At 41.1% G+C, this 21,276-nt stretch overlaps 1 protein-coding gene across 3 annotated transcripts in view; it reads left to right on the forward strand.

The window, feature by feature from the left end:
- Positions 1–1,415: 1,415 nt before the first annotated feature.
- LOC144888253 (beta-1,4 N-acetylgalactosaminyltransferase 1-like) overlaps positions 1,416–21,276 on the forward strand; it is a 219,810-nt gene continuing 199,949 nt past the window's right edge. The window contains exons 1-5 of one of the 3 annotated variants that reach the window (XM_078780457.1): positions 1,433–1,559; positions 1,689–1,762; positions 7,749–7,865; positions 10,443–10,549; positions 16,920–16,957. In XM_078780457.1, coding sequence (XP_078636583.1) covers positions 1,551–1,559; positions 1,689–1,762; positions 7,749–7,865; positions 10,443–10,549; positions 16,920–16,957 — 345 coding nt within the window. In that variant the 5' untranslated portion in view covers positions 1,433–1,550. Of the gene's footprint in view, positions 1,763–6,525; positions 6,677–7,748; positions 7,866–10,442; positions 10,550–16,919; positions 16,958–21,276 lie in introns of those variants that run through there. The other 2 variants (XM_078780456.1, XM_078780458.1) reach the window with 2 other exon arrangements.

The raw sequence follows: 21,276 nt of genomic DNA on the forward strand, positions 1-21,276 counted from the left end.
AGGCGTGATTGGAGAGGAGTGTGAGGCACGATTGGAGAGGAGTGATTGGAGGGGAGTGTGAGGCACGATTGGAGAGGAGTGTGAGGCACGATTGGAGAGGAGTGTGAGGCGCGATTGGAGAGGAGTGTGAGGCGCGATTGGAGAGGCGTGTGAAGGATTGCAGAGGAGAGGAGTGTGAGGGATTGGAGAGGTGAGGGATTGGAAAGGAGAGGGATGTGAGGGTTTGGAGAGGAGAGGAGTGCTAGGTGGAGAGAGGAGAGTGTCAGGTGGAGACAGGAGAGTGTCAGGTGGAGAGGAGTGAGGGGTCACATATTATGTGAAATAACTAAATTCACACCATTTCTGGATCTGATGACTTGCCAGTAACCATTTTGTAAAAATGAATGTGCAGCATATAACTCAATATGTCGAAATGTCACACACATCCATGCCCGTGGGATTCCCACGGGTGACCCCGCTAGTCTATCTATAATTCCAGTAATCTCTGTGTGTTTGTTTGTACGTTTGTACGTTTGTACGTTTGTACGTTTGTACGTTTGTTTGTTTGTCTGTGACCGCTGTTTCTCGACAACCACGGGTCCGATATACTTTTAACTTGCCAGGTATATTGCTGGGGACCCGAGGATGTGCCTTTTCAAGGTTTCATATTAATCGGACAATTACTTACCGAGCTATGTCCAAAAAACGATTCAACCAATCAGAGAGCAGCGAACTATCGCGTGTGCCGAACGTGGCGGACACACTCTGCCTCGGATGGCACATTTGAGAGCGTATTCATTTATTTCACGTTTGCAAACTATGTTGGCGCTATGTTGGCGTTAAACTATGTTTTAAAACTAATTAAAACCCCGGGGGGATTGTCACTGTACTCGCAAGCCGTTCGCCGTTCGCTTTGGCGTTGCGAATGGACCAAAACATTTCATGCACCAAACCATTTCATGTAAAGCGTTCGCCGTTCGCTTTGGCGTTGCGAATGGACCAAAACATTTCATGCACCAAACCATTTCATGTAAATAGAGGGGGGGATATAATTTTAGATATAGATATAGTACGGGCATGCCCTAGTATATATAGTACGGGCATGCCCTAGTATATAGAATTGTAATTAATCCGAATGTTTATGTTTCATAATAAAATGGTTAATGCTGGTTACCTGTTGTTTGACAAAAAGCGGCCGCGTGTGATAGTTTCACCTGAGACTCATGAAACCCCACCAGGATTCGCCTTTGGGAATTGATCTGAATGTTTATGTTTCATCACAAGGTGATTAATGCTGGTTACCTATTCTTCGACAAAAAGGGGCCGGCGTTTTATGGTTTCACCTGAGAACCTTCAAACTCCACCTGGATGCACCTGGATTCCACCAATCGTTTTTCTGAGAATCGAATAAAGAGGGCGTTTTCAGCACAACGAACACACCTATCATTCAACATTGTATATGAGTACGTCTGAAAACAAGTGCGAATGCGTCTGTGCCTTGACACAATTAGACCTTGGACGCGTTTTTCGAACGAGTTGGAGGAGTTGGAAGTTACCACGAGCAGTGAGCAATGCACAACGTAAAGTTCCAAAGATTATTTCCTCTTGCAGCTATATCCATCATATTTGCCGTGACGGTCCTCTTCTGGAGAATCGGATCATCAGGATTCTTCCCGCATGTGGTGGAGTCATTTTCTTACCATAAGCAGAGTGTGGATCATCACCTGGATGAGCAAGGGATTTTCAACGAACCTCGACAATCGCCCAGAGAGGACGTGATGAAGTAAGTGTTGGATGTTCCCCAGAGCGGACTTAAAGTTCAACTTCTTGGTCTTTCTGTTGACTGGTATATCTTTCATTGATCGAAGTCCTTCAACAAGGTGTCCCACCATTTTCACACATTTATTATTGGATCTCATAATTGTCCAACTTTTGTGCGTCACTATATTAGTTGGTGGTAACATCAATAATTGTGTGTTGTTTGTGATGTGTTGTGTGTTATTAATAAAAACATTAACTGCTTGCAAGTTGAGGTTCTTACTTGAGGTAAAAGAACTATTTTGAGATTTACAAGAAAATGAGGTTGAATGCCGGGTGATGTGAAATTAACATCATGTGCAGCATTCCTTTAAGTTATAATATTATGTTTTAGGAATAGCCGATACTGTTTTTTTGTTTGTTTGTTTGTTTTTGTATACTGAATCGAGGCTCGTGAAAGAGCTAACATTTACTTCACAAACAAATCAGCCAGACAAACAAAATATATCAAAAGAGGGAGCGGTAGACAAGATTGGGAGAGAAGGGGAAGCACACAAACACACATTTGAGAGCAGGGAGATGTGTGGAAGGAGAGGGCTTGGGGGGAGGAGGTGTGGGAAGGGGGGGGGGGGCGGAGGGAGAAGTATAAAACACAAGGACACCAAGGACTTCCAGGACAGAAGTTGGTATTTCAAAAAAGTGGATTTGGGGTGAAATTAGCTGGGGAAGAAAAGATCAAGGTTTTGGATGGGGGAAGATAAGAGATGGTGATGAACAGCTGTTTTAAAGACCTGGAGGGTGGAGTGGGATTGAAGAGAGTGAGGGAGTTTGTTCCAGAGGCGGGAGAAAAGAGGAATGAAGGAGTGAAGGTGAGCAGAGAGTCTTGATTTTGGCAGTTTAACCATAAGAGGGTTGCAGGCAGATCTTGTGCGACCTGCAGTAATATTTGTGGGACAGAGCCCAGAGAGAGCTGGGGGGGGGGGGGGCAAGGCCAGAGAGGAGTCGGTAGAAGACGGAAAGACCACCAACCTGCCTGCGGTGAGTGAGTGAGAGGCCCTTGGAGTTAGCTTCATCGCGGGAGATTCCAATGATTCTGAATGCTTTGGTTTCAACAGCGTGAAGACGAGCCAGGTGTGAGGCAGGAGCACCAGCCCAGAGGGGAGAGCAGTATTCCATTGTGCTGCGGATGAAAGCCTTGTATGTGGTGAGGAGCTCAGGTGTACCAAGGAAGGACTTCGCACGACGGAGGATGCCCAGTCGGCGACTGGCTTTGGAGGCCAGATTTGAAATGTGGTTTTCCCAGGAAAGATCATGGCAGATAGTGAGACGCAAAAGCTTGAGTGACAGAACTTCTCGGAGAGGATTATTCAGAAAGTGGATGGGAGGGTTGTCCAGTCGGTCTTTTTGGAGAGACATCGTAAGAGTGTGAGATTTGTCAGGATTGAAAGACATGTTCCACTTGTTTGCCCAGTCTGTGATTTTGTCCAGGTCTGCAGAGAGTGAGGAGGCTGCAGACTGCCAATCTGAGGGATGAAGAATGGAGCGACAGAGAGTAGAGTCATCAGCAAAGAGATAGAGAGGATTTTCAAGAGAGTCAGAGAGATCATTGATGAAGACCAGAAAAAGCACAGGGCCCAGAACACTGCCTTGGGGAACTCCAGCCTGAACAGGAAGAGGAGATGAGAGAAACCCATTCAGGGCCACACATTGACCACGACTAGAGAGGAAGTCCGCCAGCCATGCGTGTAGATTTCCATGGATACCAAAAGAGGAGAGTTTGGTGAGCAGAGCGGGGTGCCAGACCGTATCAAAGTCACGTGATATGTCAAGGGAGACTGCTCTAATTTCCTGTTTGGCATTGAGGACCTCCATCCATTGTTGAGAAAGCAGAAGCAGCATGTCCAGAGTAGAGTGACCAGGTCTGAAACCCAATTGATGATCAGAGATCAAGCCATTGGAGAAGAGGAAAGATTTCATATCTGAAGCAATGATGGATTCCATGACTTTGCTGATAATTAGGAGAAGGTTGATTGGTCTGTAGTTGCTGGGATTTATTTTTGCACCTTTTTTGTGCAAAGCGGTGATGTTGGCAGATTTCCAAGCAGATGGAAGATGACCTTGAGCAAAAGAGAGGGTGAAGAGAACGGAAGAACAGGATTTTAGGACCCGTGGACTGATGCCGTAATAAAAAAAATGAGGTGTGTGTGTGTGTGTGTGTGTGTGTGTGTGTGTGTGTGTGTGTGTGTGTGTGTGTGTGTGTGTGTGTGTCTTTGGTTGTTAGCTCCATTTGCTGGGCGACCAGCAGGTATGGAGAGCCCTGGCAACCCGGTAGAGGCTATGGGAGCCTGAGGCCGAGAGAGCCTGGATGGTGCGGAGACCCTCCCCGGCAGGACGTACAGTGGGCTGTTACGTTTGTGGGGGTAGGTGATGACATGCCATAGTGGAGATAGGATTGTGTAGTATTAGCATAGACCATGGGCGAGTAGAAAGCCCATCTCATGTATGTAAGTAGAAAAACTGTGAGCTTAAGGTAGTTGATGTGTTCTTCACACGGGGTGAAGACATGCTAATTAGGTAGCGTTTATGATTAGTCTCCCCAGTACGTGATTTCCTCCTGTGATTTACCCTGTGTTCTTACAATTATAACGAGCCGGCCATAAAAACCCACATCTTTACAATCACAACAACAACGATAACAACGAGTCCTCCATTAAACCACAACTACTGGCATAAATGTCGACAGTACCCAGACATTACAATACACAATAAACCCCACCTCACAAAAATCGTAATCGGCAACTAAGCCCCACCCAGTAGAGGTGGAGAATCGGTGGGTGGCCAAGAGGGCAGTGAGGCCCTGCCCCCGAAGTGCATGATTTGTCGGGGTGACGTCATCGAGAGACTTGGAGAACGGAGGAAGAAGAATCAGTCTCTCTCTCGTTCTGGCTGTTGGATGGGGCATTCGCTCTTTGTCGTTTGTCCCTGGCTTGGCTGTTCCTGGCTCATGTGCGAGCGTGGGGAAAACTTTGTGGAGCTTGTGTGGACTTTTGCGATCATGAGGAGGAGGTGATAGTGGCGCTGTGTGAGACTGTGTTGTGCTAGCTGGCCCGGGATTGAGCAGGAGACGTTTGGCTGCCTGCTGCACGGCTCGGTGTGCTGGCGCAATTGACCGGCACCATTGTTTGGGTGCTTCGACGCGCGGTCCTCTCGTCGACCGACCCCACCATAGTGTTTATCTAGACCAGAGCTGCATGCTGGCAAAAAGGGTGGATTTTCTTTTATTTTCTTTAATCACTCCCCTGTCTATTTTTGTGTCTGTATGTGGAGGTACCTCAATTAGGATAGTAGATTTACCTCACCTTTCATTTCACCATTTTCGTATTGCATTTATTTTTATTAAACCATTAGTTGTTGCATTTCATTTGTTGTATTGTTGATTTTTCTTGTCTCGTTTCTGTGTTTGTGGGTTCGAGTAAAATCCCCATGAGCTCCGTGCAGGTAAGCACCCTGTTGCCTTTTGTCCGATGCGTGCCAAAAAGTACAGCAAATTTTCAGCTTGACCGTCTTGACCGTCTTGACCGGTAAGACCGACCGGATATCCTTCCAAGGCTGTTTTTTATCGGCAGTGGACTTGACAATATTCTTTGGTGATTGTTTGGTGCATTTGTTTGTGTCATATTTGTTGGCCTTCTTCTACTCCGGGTTATTTGTATGATGCTTCGTTTTCTTACTGCTGTGTTGTTGTGTCAAGGTCAATTTTTATGTTGTCTGTTTTTGTTGGTTTACCATGCACAAATGTGTACTTGGTGCACTTGTCTAGTCCAAATTCCATTTGAATGCCCTCGGAAAACCGTTTTACTTGTGTTAGTTTTTTCTGTCAATTTTTCGTCATTCGGTGTGAAGAGCTTTAAATCATCCATGTATAGTAGGTGTGCCCTCTCCCATTTCTGTGCATGTTCTTCTCTTGGTTGTTAGGGTGTGTCTGTGTTCTTTTTTTGTTGATGAGGTTAAACATTATCAATTGGTAAGTTACTGGTATTTGATTATGTTTATGCCATATCCTTATGCTGTGTGGCCTCTGCTTCCCTGCTGCTGCTGTGTACCAGATCTCAGATACCTTTTACCTGTTGCAGCGTTTGAGATTCGTGGAAAAACTGCTGAAGGCTAGGTCCTTTGTTGTTCTCCTTTGTCTTTTATCGCTGTTTCTCTCTCTTATACATCTTTCATTCGCTTTGTTGCCTTGCCACTTGTATATCCTGAATTGCAGCTTGCAGGCCTGGGCGAGCACAGCAAAGTATAGAATTTCCGAGATTGTCAAATCTGAAGGTTATCTGAATGATGATTAAATGTTGGCACAAGCCCTGAAACGCATTCCTGTTTAAAATCACAAATTTAGTAATGTTAGTCACATCAAAGACTTTTAAAATGGTGCGTGCTGCTTCCTTGCTTGATGCTCAGCATTTAAAACAGCAGAGCATGGACAAAACGCTGGGAAGGCAATGGCAAACCACCCGGTATTACCCTTTCCAAGAAACTGCTTCAGCAGCACCCATTTTTTTGTACACTTAGTCGAGGCTCATATAAGAGCTAACACATAGAACATATAATAAAGGGAGAGGGACACAGAGGGCGAGAGAGAGGGAAGCACAACAATAGTAGGGAACAGGGACATCAGGAGATCAGTGGCAGAGAGAGGGCTGAGGCAGGGTACACGGGATAAACAAGAAGGACACGACAGGGACTTTCAGGAAAGAAAATGGAATTTGAAGGTGGGTTTGGGGTGGATTATCGGGGAAAGAAAAGATCCAGATTTTGGATGGGGGAAAGATATGTGATGGAGGTGAACAGCTGTTTTGAAGACCTGGAGGGAGGAGTGGGATTGAAGAGAGCGTGGGAGTTTGTTCCAGAGGCGGGAAAAAAGAGGAATGAAAGAGCGAAGGTGAGGGGAGAGTCTTTATTTTGGTAGTTTCACCAGTATGACATGTATTAGCATAATTTAAAATCTGCTGTACTTATAATTCATATGGACTTGATGTAAAATGACGACCAGTGTGCTTTATACTGAAATGAGTTTTTGGCATTCGCCATTATTGTCCCCATAACCGTAGCACTAAATTTTCCATTATTTGAAGTCTCATCACCAGTATATATATTGCTGAAAGTTAATAATAACAGCATTAATATGGATCATTTGTGTTTTATTCCATGCATCATTTCCCTGTGTGTTTAATGAAACCATTTTATGAATAGTAAACATCTTTATTGGCCTAATGTGTGTGGTATACATGTGGAGACTGGAAAAAATCTCCACATTTGGCCACCAATCACATTCTGTAAATGATAAAAAATAATACATATATATATATCAAATTGTAATTAATCCGAAGTATTGTTGTTTCAAGGTCAATTTTTATGTTATCTGTTTTTGTTGGTTTACATTGTACAAATGTGCACTTGGTGTCGACCCATCTTTAGACCAAACCGACCTTTCATTTGCAATCAATGACCTTTCATTCAGGAAATCCTTCCATGTATTTGTCACACAAAACAAGTCTTGGCGAGGATTTGCAAATTCTGATTGCTCTTTGTAGTTTCAATATAATGATGATAATGTCCACTCCCGCATCATCAGATGCATATGGCTGCCGAAGCAATTCCTTGACTATTGGGCACATTCCTGGTAAGGTTATCACTTCTACGCTGGACACACGAATGGCTCATTCATCCCAGTAAGCTGGTACTTATTTTGCTGAACTCGGAAGGATGATAGGCTGAGTCAACCACACCCGGTGTTAATTCAACGACTGAACAGGATTTTAACTCAGGATCCTAGAATCCCAAGCCAGCACCCAGCACTCTAATATATCCAAGGATCCTCGAATCCCAGCACTCTAATATAAGCCTGACTAAAATGCTCAAATGTCCATCTAATGGGTCTATATCCTTTATTGGCATTGGTGCTTTTTATATGCTATCTTTCAATCTTGTTCTCTCCCATAATCTTTCTCTAGATTGCTTCCTCATGGAAATTCATGCACCTGCCAAAGCAAACCACAACGTCACCTGCTTGCCGATGATAAAGGAGCATTGAACAGACGGGAACACCAGTTCCATCAGTACCGAGCCAGGTGTGCTTCCTTTCTTCTTCTTCCTCTTCCTCTTTTTCTTCTTCTTCTTTTGTACGTAGCAAAAGGCTGTGAGTAGCATCATTGGCAGAGGTCTCAGCTTTGCCCCTGATGCAACACCCACTGTCCGCTCGGGCTGGAATTTAGAATTTGTTGAGCGTGCTGGCGAGAGCTCGCCTACTCTTCGCGAAAGACACCGTCGGATCTTTCATGTCCACCAACTAATTCCAGCAGATGGGACTCTCAGTTTAACGTCCATCAGAGGGACGGCACACACAATTATGCCTTGCCCTGCCTGTGAGACTGCAGAATGACAGTTTGTAGTTGGGCTGAGATTCAAACCTAAGCTCGACGGCTCAGAGGTAACTTTGCATACCTCAAGGACCAAGACTATCCTGCCAGCACCAGATGTTCTTACTCTCAGTTATTAAATCTGATGTTATATTCTCAATGTCTTCAAACAATATGTATTTTCAGATTATTATTTGACTGTAATGTGAGATTTGACAGTCAATGTCTGTTGACACAAAGTGGTTTGTAAGTGGTTGAACAAGTAACTCTTGCTTCACTAAACTGTACATTTCAACCCTCAAGGCTCTCATTTTTTATTGTATTTTTTACATTCCACAGGGTGTGTCATATAGGGTCAGATTTGGAAATAAAAGGCACTAGAAAAGGATGGTGGGGCATTTCGTGTTAACGCCTTGCATTCATGCTGACGTTATATTTTAGTAGGGTGAGGTGTCACTCTCACTACTCTCACCACCACACTCGGTGCTGATTTCAAATCAAGTGTATGCCGGATTCGATTTTTTTTAACCCTCTAATCCTGAATTCAAAATGGTTACCCTATATATTTTTTGTATTGCCACCAAAATTGGGTATTTGGATTCTCTGTCTTCATTTTTCTCCAAATTATTCGATAATCCCATGTGTTTTCTTCGTTGCCATTTTTTCGATCAGTTTAGCAATTGTATCTAATTGTGGTTATTTGTCAAATAACTTATCTCCGTTTTCAAATCTGAATAAAAACTTTCCAAATCGCCATATAAACGGGAAAGCAGTATCTCCCAAAGAGCTTGTAGTGCACGTTTGTGAGCTCTTATAGCACGAGCATAACCTTTACCTGCCATAGATTGCTGAGAACCTTTGTCCCGGAGGACACCACACTCGGTCCATCACTTGCATAACATTGAGTCCTGCATGAGGCAACACAGAACACCCAAAAAAAATCATGGCAGTGTGCAATCCCCCAATCCAACATACTGAAAATGAACATCAGTATATTCTTGGACTTAAGTACAACCAAACTGATGAAACTTATCAGGGTTAATGTAACCCAAACATTGTGCAAATGTGCACATTATCCCTTTTTAAGGCCATTTTCCCTGCTGGAGCGGGGGTTGGCCTTGAGGGCCCCATGGCAATCATTATGGTTGCATTTTTGAGGCAATGTTTTTTTATGGCCGGATGCCCTTCCTGATGCCAGCCCTTTAGTCGCCTCTTACGACACGCAAGGATACAGTATACCTATTCTAAGCCGGGGCATACGCCGACACATTCATCCCAGCAAGCTGGTACTCAATTTGCCAACCTCTCAAGGATGACAGGCTGAGTTCAACCAACCGCCCAAGGCGTTAATTCAACGATCGACCCGGATTTGAACTCAGGATCCTCGGATCCCAAGCCGGTACCCTAACCACTAAGCCAACACCAGATTGCAAATGTGCATATTATGCTATTTTTAATATTTTAGAAATACCAAATATTGAAATGAACGTTCATAAATGACCAACACAGGTCTTTGGAGATTTTACTATTGTGTGAGCAAAACAACTATTGAGGGGTGTAATTTATGTATTTTGTATTGCAACTGGCCACCATTTTGAATTATAATTTAGACTTCGAGGGTTAAAATCGCAAAATCGTGTCTGGCATGCACTTGATTTGGATTCAACACATCAAAATACCTGGAGTGAACATGTGTGACGCCGCCGCCCATTTACAAAAAAATTATGGTTATCTTTTTGGTTATCCATGGTTATCTTTTTGTCAAAATTGACCTGTTGTAATAAGCCCCAGGCCCAGGACACGGTTTTAGCTGCTGATACAAGATTTGCTTATAACATCTACTAGGTTGAGACATAAGCCCCAGGAGTCATAACATATTACAGTGATAACAGTAATACATAATAATTGGAGTAATAATAACATATTACAGTAATACAACAGTTACAATACCTTCTTAGGCATGGAGTGCATCCGCATGACGTCCACCGTTGTCACGGCACAAGATAATGTTTTTCTACGTGCGGTGTGAAAACCAACCAGTACCATGTGCAATGGTGTCAACTGCATTGTGAATGCCAAATGCTGGTGTCTGCCATCTTGGTGTATGTAGTATTTGTATTTTCTGAAAAAAAATATGGTGTAAATACATGATATAAACAAATCTTGTGCAATCAGCTAAAACCGTGTCGTGGGATAATGACTCACCCTGTGCATTCTAAAAATGATGAGCTGTTTTCCATTCTTTTTTCCTATGTTTAATGTAAAACGATTGTGTGTCCATCCTGAAAGGTTCTCTCTGCTCGAACACAAACTGGTGGTTGCACAAGCCAACTTTCCACTTTCGTACCCAACCCAGGGAGTACTTGTCCACCCGCTGGGAACGATCCTCATTCCTGGTGAGACTGAAAAAGCGAATTGCATGACCACATATACCATATGATGATATGATGTAGCATGAACTATACAAAGTATTGGAGGTGTCCGAGAGAGTTTGGCATCAGTTACAGTTTGTGTGCAGAACCTGACTGCTGGTTGCATCACAACTGGGGATCGGAATATTGCCTCTGATGCAGTATTCTCCATGTAGATCAGATCAGGAAACTAACTTTTGGCCAGGGCACCCGCACACAATAACCTCTTTTTAAAGAGTACTGCAGGATCACAAGCTAATGTGCGAAAAACAATTGCTTTCACTATATATTTTGGCATTTTTGTGGTAATATTAATGTTGACATTTATAATATTAAATAAACATTTTAGATATTGGCCCGGTGTCTTTATTTTTCTTTTTGATTTGAGATATACAAATGAAGTTTGAACTCCCTTATCCTTTTACATCTTTGTTTAATTAACCCTGCCTCCTTGTATTTAACTATTGTTTATCTGTGAGTTATATAATCTATACTGTAAAAGTAAATTTGTATACATGTTTGTTACTTGCAAAATCAAAGATTTTTCGAGTATATTGGTTGGTTGCGTTTGTTATTCTCTCTGTTTGATACTTGGCAAAAAAAAAAAATTCAAGTATGTTCATCATCCGGTTTGCGTATTTGTTACTTGGCCAAAAAAAAATTTTTGACAAGTATGTTGGTCACTCCGGTTTGTGTGTTTGTGTGTTTGTCTGTCCGCTCACTTATACTTGCCTACAGGTCACAATTTTAAACCGATCTTGATGAAACTTCCAGTTAACATCCACATCTTGTTTTGTTAACATCCACATCACACAAGAGCTAACACGAAATGAATTCAACTTCCTGAGAAGATACAATCTTTGCATTGATTTCTTGTACACAGCATCAGTATTTCAATCAAAAGTTAGCTTGTTATCAATAAAGGTACCCAGGTATTTAAATTTGTTAACAATTTCTACCTTATCACCATTGATGGTTACAGGCTCATGATTGTGACGTTTCCGAAAGTCCAAAATCATCCGAAAGACCTTTTGGCCTATGTTGACCTCAAAATAGTTAGTGGTTGGTTTCACTAAGCTGATATGCAAATACTATTCATATTTCAAGTCAATCGGATGAAAATTAAGGATTTTATAAAAAAATTTTAAAAGCGGTTGACATTTAGCCGATGTTGACCTTGTGACTTATGTTGACCTCAAAAATAGCTGTTGGTTGAATTCAGTTACCTGATTTGGAAATCCCATTCATTTTTCAAGTCAATCGGATGAAAATTGAGGATTTTATAAAAAAAAAAAAAAATTGGTAGACCTTTGGCCTATGTTGACCTTTTGGCCTATGCTGATCTCAAAAATGGTTTATGGTTTAATTCAGTTAGCTGATATAAAAATCCCATTCAAATTTCAAGTTAATCGGATGAAAATTGAGGATTTTAGAAATTAGAAAAAATAGGTTGACCTTTGGCCTACATTGACCTTTTGGCCGATGTTGATCTCAAAAATAGTTGGTGGTTGAATTCAGTTTGCTGATATGAAAATCCGATTCGAATTCCAAGTCAATCGGATGAAAATTGAGGATTTTAGAAATTGGAAAAACGTGGTTGACCTCTGGCCCATGCTGATCTCAAAAATAGTCGGTGGTTGAATTCAGTTTGCCGATATGTAAATACTTTTCAAATTTCAAGTCAATCAGATGAAAATTGAGGATATTAGAATTTGAAAAACCTGGTTGACCTTTGGCCTATGTTGACCTTTTGGCCAATGTTGACCTCAAAAATAGTTGGTGGTTGACTTCAGTTCGCCGATATGTAAATAGTATTCATATTTCAAGTCAATCGGATGAAAATTGAGGATTTTAGAAATATTAAAAAAGTGGTTGACCTTTGGCCTTTGTTGACCTTATGACCGATGTTCATCTCAAAAATAGTTGGTGGTTGAATTCAGTTAGCTGATATGAAAATCCTATTCAAATTTCAAATCAATCGGATGAAAATTGAGGATTTTAGAAATATTAAAAATGTGATTGAGGTTTGGTCTATGTTGACCTTTTGGCCGAAGCTGATCTCAAAAATATTTGCTGGTTGAATTCAGTTTGCTGATATGTAAATCCTTTTCAAATTTCAAGGGAATTGGATGAAAATTGAGGATTTTAGAAATTTGAAATTGTTGTTTGCCTTTGGCCTATGTTGACTCTTTAGCCATGCTGATCTCAAAAAAAGTTGGTGGTTGAATTGAGTTTACCGATGTGTAAATCCTATTCAAACTTCAAGTCAATCGGATTAAAATTGAGGATTTGAGAAATTTGAAATTGTTGTTGACCTTTGGCCTATGTTGACCTTTTGGCTTATGCTGATCTCAAAAATAGTTGGTGGTTGAATTCATTTAGCTGAAATGAAAATCCTATTCAAATTTCAAGTCAATCGGATGAAAATTGAGGATTTTAGAAATATGAAAAAAGTGGTTGAGCTTTGGCCTATGTTGACCTTTTGGCCGAAGCTGATCTCAAAAATATTTGCTGGTTGAATTCAGTTCGCTGATATGAAAATCCCATTCAAATTCGAAGTCAATCAGATGAAAATGGAGAATTTTAGAAAAATTAAAATTGTTGTTGACCTTTTGGCCTATGTTGACCTTTTGGCCTATGCTGATCTCAAAAATAGTTGGTGTTTGAATTCAGTTTGCCGATATGTAAATCCTCTTCAGATTTCAAGTCAATCGGATGAAAATTGAGGATTTTAGAAATAAAAAAAAAGTGGTTGACCTTTGGCCTATGTTGACCTTTTGGCCGATGCTGATCTCAAAAATAGTTGTTGCTTGAATTCAGTTTGCCGACATGTAAATCCTATTCAAATTTCACGTCAATCGGATGAAAATTGAGGTTTTAGGAATTCGTAAAAAGTGTTTGACCTTTGGCCTATGTTGACCTTTTGGCCTATGTTGATCTCAAAAATAGTTGGTAGTTGAATTCAGTTGGCTGATATGAAAATGCTATTCAAATTTCAAGTCAATCGGATGAAAATTGAGGATATTAGAAATTAGAAAAAAGTGGTTGACCTTTGGCCGATGTTGACCTTTTGACCTTTTGACCTCAAATACATTTAGGATTTTGTCGGACCACGAACTCTACCATTTGGTGAAGTTTCGTGAAGATCGGTTTAAAATTGTGACCCCGTAGGAAAGTATAAGTGAGCGGACACACACACACACACACACACACACACACACACACACACACACACACACACACACACACACACACACACACACACACACACACAAACCGGAGTGATCAACATACTCGCAAAAAAAAAAAAAAAAAAAACTTTTTTGCCAACTAATGAAAAATCAATCATAGAGTGACACTTGGCAAAACAGAACAAAGTAGAATGGCACTCAGTAAAGCATCCTTTTGACCTCATAAATAATTAGTGGTTGAATTCAGTGACCTGATATGCAAATTGTCTTCAAAGTTTAAATTAATCGGATGAAAATTGATAATTTTAGAAATTTGGCCTACGTTGACGTTTTGGCCTATGTTGACGTAAAAAATAGATGGTGGTTGGTTTAAGTATGCTGATATGTAAATCCTATTCAAATTTCAAGTAAATCTGATGGAAATTGAGGATTGTTTATATTCGAAAAAATAGTGGTTGACTTTTGGCCTCCGTTGACCTTTTAGCTTGTGCTGATCTCAAAAATAGTTGGTGGGTGAATTCAGTTAGCCGATATGAAAATCCCATTCAAATTTCAAATCAATCGGATGAAAATTGAGGATTTTAGAAATTTGAAAAAAAATTAAATCAAAAAACTCAAAAATAGATTTTGTCGGAACACGAACTCTACCATTTGTTGAAGTTTCGTGAAGATCGGTTAAAAATTGTGACCTGTAGGCAAGTATATCTTAGCAGACAGACAAACACACCAACAAACACACACACAAACCGGAGTGATCAACATACTTGCAAAAAATTTTTTTTTTACCAAGTAACAAACACACAAACCGGACTGATTAACATATTGCAAAATTTTTTTGGTTTTTTTTGGCCAAGTAACAAACAAACAAACAAACACACACACAAACCGGACTGATCAAGATACTTGCAAAAAAAAATGTTTTTTTTGCCAAGTAACAAACACACAAACACAGAAACCGGAGTGATCAACATACTTGCAATTTTTTTTTTGGTTTTTTTTGCCAAGTAACAAACAAACAAACAAACAAACACACACACAAACCGGACTGATCAAGATACTTGCAAAAAAAAATGTTTTTTTTGCCAAGTAACAAACACACAAACACAGAAACCGGAGTGATCAACATACTTGCAATTTTTTTTTTGGTTTTTTTTGCCAAGTAATAAACGGACTCAAATGCAATACCCTCTCCTCTGGCGAGTGTAACTAGAACGGCACTCAGTAGGGACATACATCTGCCTGGTGAAGAGTTTACGTTTTGTATCCCACCGATAGGCCCGATCTGGATTCGGACCTGAACCAAAATCGAATCGGCTTGTTATTGTCACCTAACCAACTTGTCCACCAAGATTATTCATAACTCGTCCATAACTTTTTTAAATGTCATGTTATATATCGCTTTTCACCCGATCTCTCAATGGTGAAGAATCACTTTAAAATTTAATAACTCTTGTAGCCGAATTCATATTCAGATCTTCACCAAAATCGAAACGATTATACTCCTTTTCACACACAAACAACCTACTCACCAAGTTTCGTCCAAATCCGTCCACAACCTTTTGAGATATCATTTTTGACCATACCACTCAATGGTGAAGAATCACTGAAAATGTTCTACTAGCTGAATCCTGATCCGGATCTTCACCAAAATTGAATCGATTCTTCCTCGTCACAAACACAACATGTCCAACAAGTTTCGTGCAAATCCATCCATAACTTTTTGAGATATCCTGCTATATGTTGGTTTTAGCCCTATCTCCCAATGGTGAAGAATCACTTAATAAAAATAAATTATTCTCATATCCGAATCCATATTAAGGTCTTTACCAAAATCGAATGTATTTGTCCTTGTCAGACATCCAACCGGTCCACCAAGTTTCGTCTAAATCCGTCCACAACTTTTTGAGATATCCTGCTATGTACAGTGCATTCAGAAAGTATTCAGACCCCTTCACATTTTGTTATGTTGCAGCCTCATGCTGAAATCGTTTAAATTCATTTTTTCCCTCATCAATCCACACTCAATACCCCATAATGACACAGAGAAAACAGGATTTTAGAAAGTTTTGCAAATTTATTAATAAGAAAAAAATGAAATATCACATTTACATAAGTATTCATACCCTTTGCTATGACACTTGAAATTTAGCTCAGGTTTCTCCCATTTCTCTTGATCATCTTTGAGATGTTTCTACACCTTGATTGGTGTCCACCTATGGTAAATCCAATTAACTGGACATGATTTGGAAAGGCACACACCTGTCTATATAAGGTCTCACAGCTGACAATGCATATCAGAGCAAAAACCAAGCCATGAGGTCGAAGGAACTGCCTGCAGAGCTCAGAGACAGGATAGATGGTGAAGTTTTCAAGTGTCATAGCAAAGGGTCTGAATACTTATGTAAATGTGATATTTCAGTTTTTTCTTTTTATTAAATTTGCAAACATTCTAAAATTCCTGTTTTCTCTTTGTCATTATGGGGTATTGAGTGTAGATTGATGAGGGAAAAAAAAGAATTTAAACGATTTCAGCATAAGGCTGCAACATAACAAAATGTGAAAAGAGTGAAGGGGTCTGAATACTTTCTGAATGCACTGCAACGTTTTTGGCCCAGCTCCCAATGGTGAAGAATCATTTTAAAAATTCTAGTAGCCGGATCCGATTCCGGATCTTCACCAAAATCTAATAATTTAGTCCTTGTCACATACGTTACATCTCTGCCAAATTTCGTCCGAATCCGTCCACAACTTTTTGAGATATTTTGTTCACAAACGGACAGACAAAGAAACAGACAGACAGACAGACAGGGGGTGAAAATATAACCTCCATCCACCTTTGGTGGCGGAGGTAAATATTTTGTGCCACAGGTTGTGACCACAGTGATGCCATTCTTGTATATCCTTGACATCTGCCCCCAAAAATGACTTGTTTGCAATTTTTTCATCCCCAAAATCAGACGATTATACAGGATGTACTTCATATTTACTACTAACAATAGTTCAACTTGCTATAGCTAAGAAATGCAGGAACTCCGCACAGCAGCGGAAAACAAGTTTCCATTTTATTTATTGCTGATGTTGTGAAAAAGAAATTGCATTGATAAAATTGATTTTAAACACTGCATACTCATTGTGGTTTCATTTTTTTTCCCATTTCTCTGCAGGATTATCTCTCCAGAAAAAGACAACAGACTTGCACAACGTAAGAACATTACTGTCTGTATGTACCAATGCATCACCTCCGTTAACGCATTAACGTTCACTGATTTCCATGGAACAAAAGGTGACTTAGGGCAAATGATGGTGTGAACTGAGCAGAAAGAGAATGTGCAAGATCAGCAGAGCAGGTTTTTAGGACACGTACCACCTGGGGCTGTTGTAGAATTGGAGTTGAGCACTGCCAGAATATTCTGTCTTCTCAGGTGAGAAAGACAGTATCCAGGAGAAGTTGGGTGAAAGTGGGCAGGGTAAGTACAGGGAGTGAGGCGGGTGGGCTCATCAGATTTGGAAGCAAACACAGAATTGAGAAATTTGGCCTTCTCAAAAGCAGAGTAGGCTTTGGTGCCTTTTGAAGTATGGAAGGGGTGTAGGATGAGCCTTTACCAAATACAGACTTGACAAGGTGCCACCAGGTCTTTGAGGAAGGAGACATGTTGAAAGTTCAGCTTTGAGGTCAACCAGCTAGATGTGTTTGTGGCCTCTCTGGAGAGTTGACACATACTTGTTGTGGGTTTTATGGAATTATCTGTGGTTTATTTGGGTCGGATTTGTCCTCCAAGTATGGTAAATACTCTGTAAATGACACCTTTATTACTTTCTAATTATCAGTGTACATATCAGCTGTATAAAAATATTCATGCTTTCAGGACAAATCAATGCAAAGCTTATGATAATAATCTCAATCGTTTTGAATTCAATAAGGAAACGGCAAAAGAAGTGCTGGGTTACAAAAACAGGGGACAAAACCATGGATCAGTCAGGAGTGTTGGGAACTGGTTGAGTAGAAGAGAAGTTGAAGAGCTAAAAAATTTGGCTAATGTGCAAAATAAAGAGATACTTCTGGAAAACGTACAGAAGTTTAACACAGTACTGTCCATGAATTGAGTTCGATATCAGTTTATATCACTTTCAAGGATCAATTTATTTGTTTTGAAATGTCAAATGTGGTTTTTGCTTCTTTTAAAGGTCACATTAACAAAATCTAGAATAATTTCAACATAATTCCAATGAACTTTTGGTTCTAAGACATCTGGAAAAGTAAGTTCATCCCCACAAAAAAAATATTCCATATTAAATGCCAAATCTGTATTTCACAAACAAATCAACCAGACAAAACAAAATATATAAAAAGCGGGAGCGGAAAACAAGATGGCGAGTGAAGGGTGACAACAAACACACAACATTTCAAACACAACATTTGAGAGCAGGGAGATGTGTGGGAGGGAGAGGGCTTGGGGGGAGGAGGCGTGGGAAGGGGGGGGGGGGGCGGGTGGGAGAAGTATAAAACACAAGGACACCAAGGACTTCCAGGACAGAAGTTGGTATTTCAAAAAAGTGGATTTGGGGTGAAATTAGCGGGGGTAGAAAATATCAAGGTTTTGGATGGGGGAAGACAAGAGATGGTGGTGAACAGCTGTTTTAAAGACCTGGAAGGTGGAGTGGGATTGAAGAGAGTGAGCGAGTGTTGTTCCAGAGGCGGGAGAAAAGAGGAATGAAGAAATGAAGGTGAGCATAGAGTCTTGATTTGGCAGTTTAACCATAAGAGGGTTGCAGGCAGATCTTGTGCGACCTGTAGGAATATTTGGGGGACAGAGCCCAGAGAGAGCTGGGGGGGGCAAGGCCAGAGAGGAGTCGGTAGAAAACGGAAAGACCACCAACCTGCCTACGGTGAGTGAGTGAAAGGCCCTTGGAGTTTGCTTCATCGCGGGAGATTCCAATGATCCTGAACGCTTTGGTTTCAACAGCGTGAAGACGAGCTAGGTGTGAGGCAGGAGCACCAGCCCAGAGGGGAGAGCAGTATTCCATTGAAACTTATACAGACTTACTTACACAGACTTACTAACAATTAAAGAGTTTTGTTCTATTGTTTAAATCATTGAGGATACGAGTTAAAGTATAAATCCATGAAAAGTAATATGAAATCATAGGAGAAGTTTTTTGAACAAACAAAGTATGTTTTGTGAAACTTTTAATTATCGGCTCGCCAGGTGTGGACACGTCGTGCAACACTGATTTGGCCTTCACTTATCCAAGATAAGAAAGATTTTCAAGAGTTACAAACTGCAGGAAACTTTTCCCAAACTTATGTATACAGTATGTTGGAATCTGAATACATAGCTTATTTTGTTGAATACAATGATTATATACAGACTGGGCATTTAATATGGAATATTTTTTTTGTGGGGGTGAACTTACTTTTCTAGAAGTCTTAGAACCAAAAGTTCATTGGAATTATGTTGAAATTATTCTAGATTTTGTTAATGTGACCTTTAAAAGAAACAAGCTGTTTAAAACAGCTGTTCACCACCATCTCTTATCTTCCCCCATCCATAACCTTGATCTTTTCTACCCCCACTAATTCACCCCAGATCCACCTTGTTTGAAATTCCAACTTATTTCCTGGAAATCCTGGCAGTGTCCATATGTTTATACCTCTCCCACCCCCCCCCCCCCTTCACATGCCTCCCCCCCTTCACATGCCTCCCCCCCTTCACATGCCTCCCCCCCAAAGCCCTCTCCCTCCCACAGATCTCTCGATGTCTCCATGTCTCTCGGTCCCTGCTCTCAAATGTTGTGTTTGTGTCCTTCCCCCTCTCTCCCCATCTTGTCTACCGCTCCCGATGTTATTTGTTTTATGTGTCTGTTTGTCTTTCTGTGTGATTAATGTTCGCTCTTTCACGAGCCTCGATCTTGTATACAAAAAAAAAAAAAAAAAAAACAAAAAAAAAAACACATTTGACATTTCGAAACAAATAAATTGATCCTTGAAAGTGATGTAAACTGATATCGAACTCAATTCATGGACAGTACTGTGTTAAACTTCTGTACGTTTTCCAGAAGTATCTCTTTATTTTGCACATTAGCCAAATTTTTTTTAACAAAAACAAAAGTTAAATTACGACTGGGATTACGGACAGTAAAATTACTGTTCAGTACTTCGTGTAACCCCCACGAGCATTCAGGAGAGCACGTACATGTTGAGGCATGCTGTTCACGAGATTTGCCAAGGTTTGGACAGGAATCGCTTGCCATGCAGTGACAATAGCCTGCTGCAATTCACGCACAGAGGTCGGCTGCTGGTCCAAGTGGTCGATTTGACGCGTTAATTCTGCCCACAAGTTCTCTATCGGATTCATATCCGGTGACATGGCAGGCCACTCCATATGCTCTACACCATGGTCAGCAAGAAAGTGTTGGATCATGCGAGCACGATGAGGCCGTGCATTGTCATCTTGCAAGACAAAGTTTCCTCGAAAGGCTGCACTAGCAAATGGAAGCAATGTTTCTTACAGAATAGCCCTGTACTTGAACTGGTTCAGGTTTCCATTCAGAACAACCAGGTCAGTTTTGCCCCCTGCATGAAAAGCAGCCCAAACGGTCACCCCACCACCTCCAGCCTGGACTCCTGGCACTATACAATCTTCGTTGTAGGCTTCATGCACTTGTCTGCGCCCTCAGACGTGGCCATCTTGACGATAGACCAGAAATCTAGACTTGTCACTGAAGATCACGTGATTCCAGTGTCCTGGCTGTCATTGATGGTGCTCTCTGGCCCACTGCAATCGGCGCTGGCGGTGTTGTCTGGTCAAGCGTGGCTTTCTCAGGGGACGCCTGGCATGATAGCCTGCTTGAACCAGTCGTTCGTTGACTAGCCTTCTGGATACAGGCACATTTGTCAGTTGCTGCCACTCAGCCCTAAGCCGATTAGCTGACTTGGTACGGCCATTGTGGACTAACGGGTGCAGCTGGCGATCATCCCTCCTTGTGGTTCTGCGGGGACGCCCTGGCCTCGGTATTGGAGTAGGGACACCCCTCTGAGCATATCGTTTCAGGATCTTTGACACCTGACCTTGAGTGATGCTATACTGCCGAGCAATAGCACGCTGTTTCATGCCGTAATTTCGTAAAGCCACCACTCCATGACAAACAGCATTGTCGAGTTGACGGACCATCTCCAGAGGACGCGGCAATAACTTTTGGAGACGTGCAGCAGTTGTTTTCCACTAATACAGAACGCAACAACCCTTGTATACCCGACTGTGAAGCCAATCATCAAATGCACCTGTCCGTACATTTTGCCACGCCACCTGTGATATAATCCTGTTGTTGACTTCTTGCTGCGAAAGACAATCAGTGACATGGTTCTTTTAACAAATAAATCACCAAAGTGTAAAAGAAACTCACCAGATTGATATACTGAGTTAAGAAAGTAAACCCAAGTCAAGAAAAAAAAAAAATTCCATATTAAATGCCAAGTCTGTATATGTATTATATAAATAGTACATTTATTTGTTATACAGA

This window comes from Myxine glutinosa, chromosome 6 (genome assembly GCF_964187855.1).
Source record: "Myxine glutinosa chromosome 6, kmMyxGlut1.1, whole genome shotgun sequence".
NCBI classification, from domain to species: Eukaryota; Metazoa; Chordata; class Myxini; order Myxiniformes; family Myxinidae; genus Myxine; species Myxine glutinosa.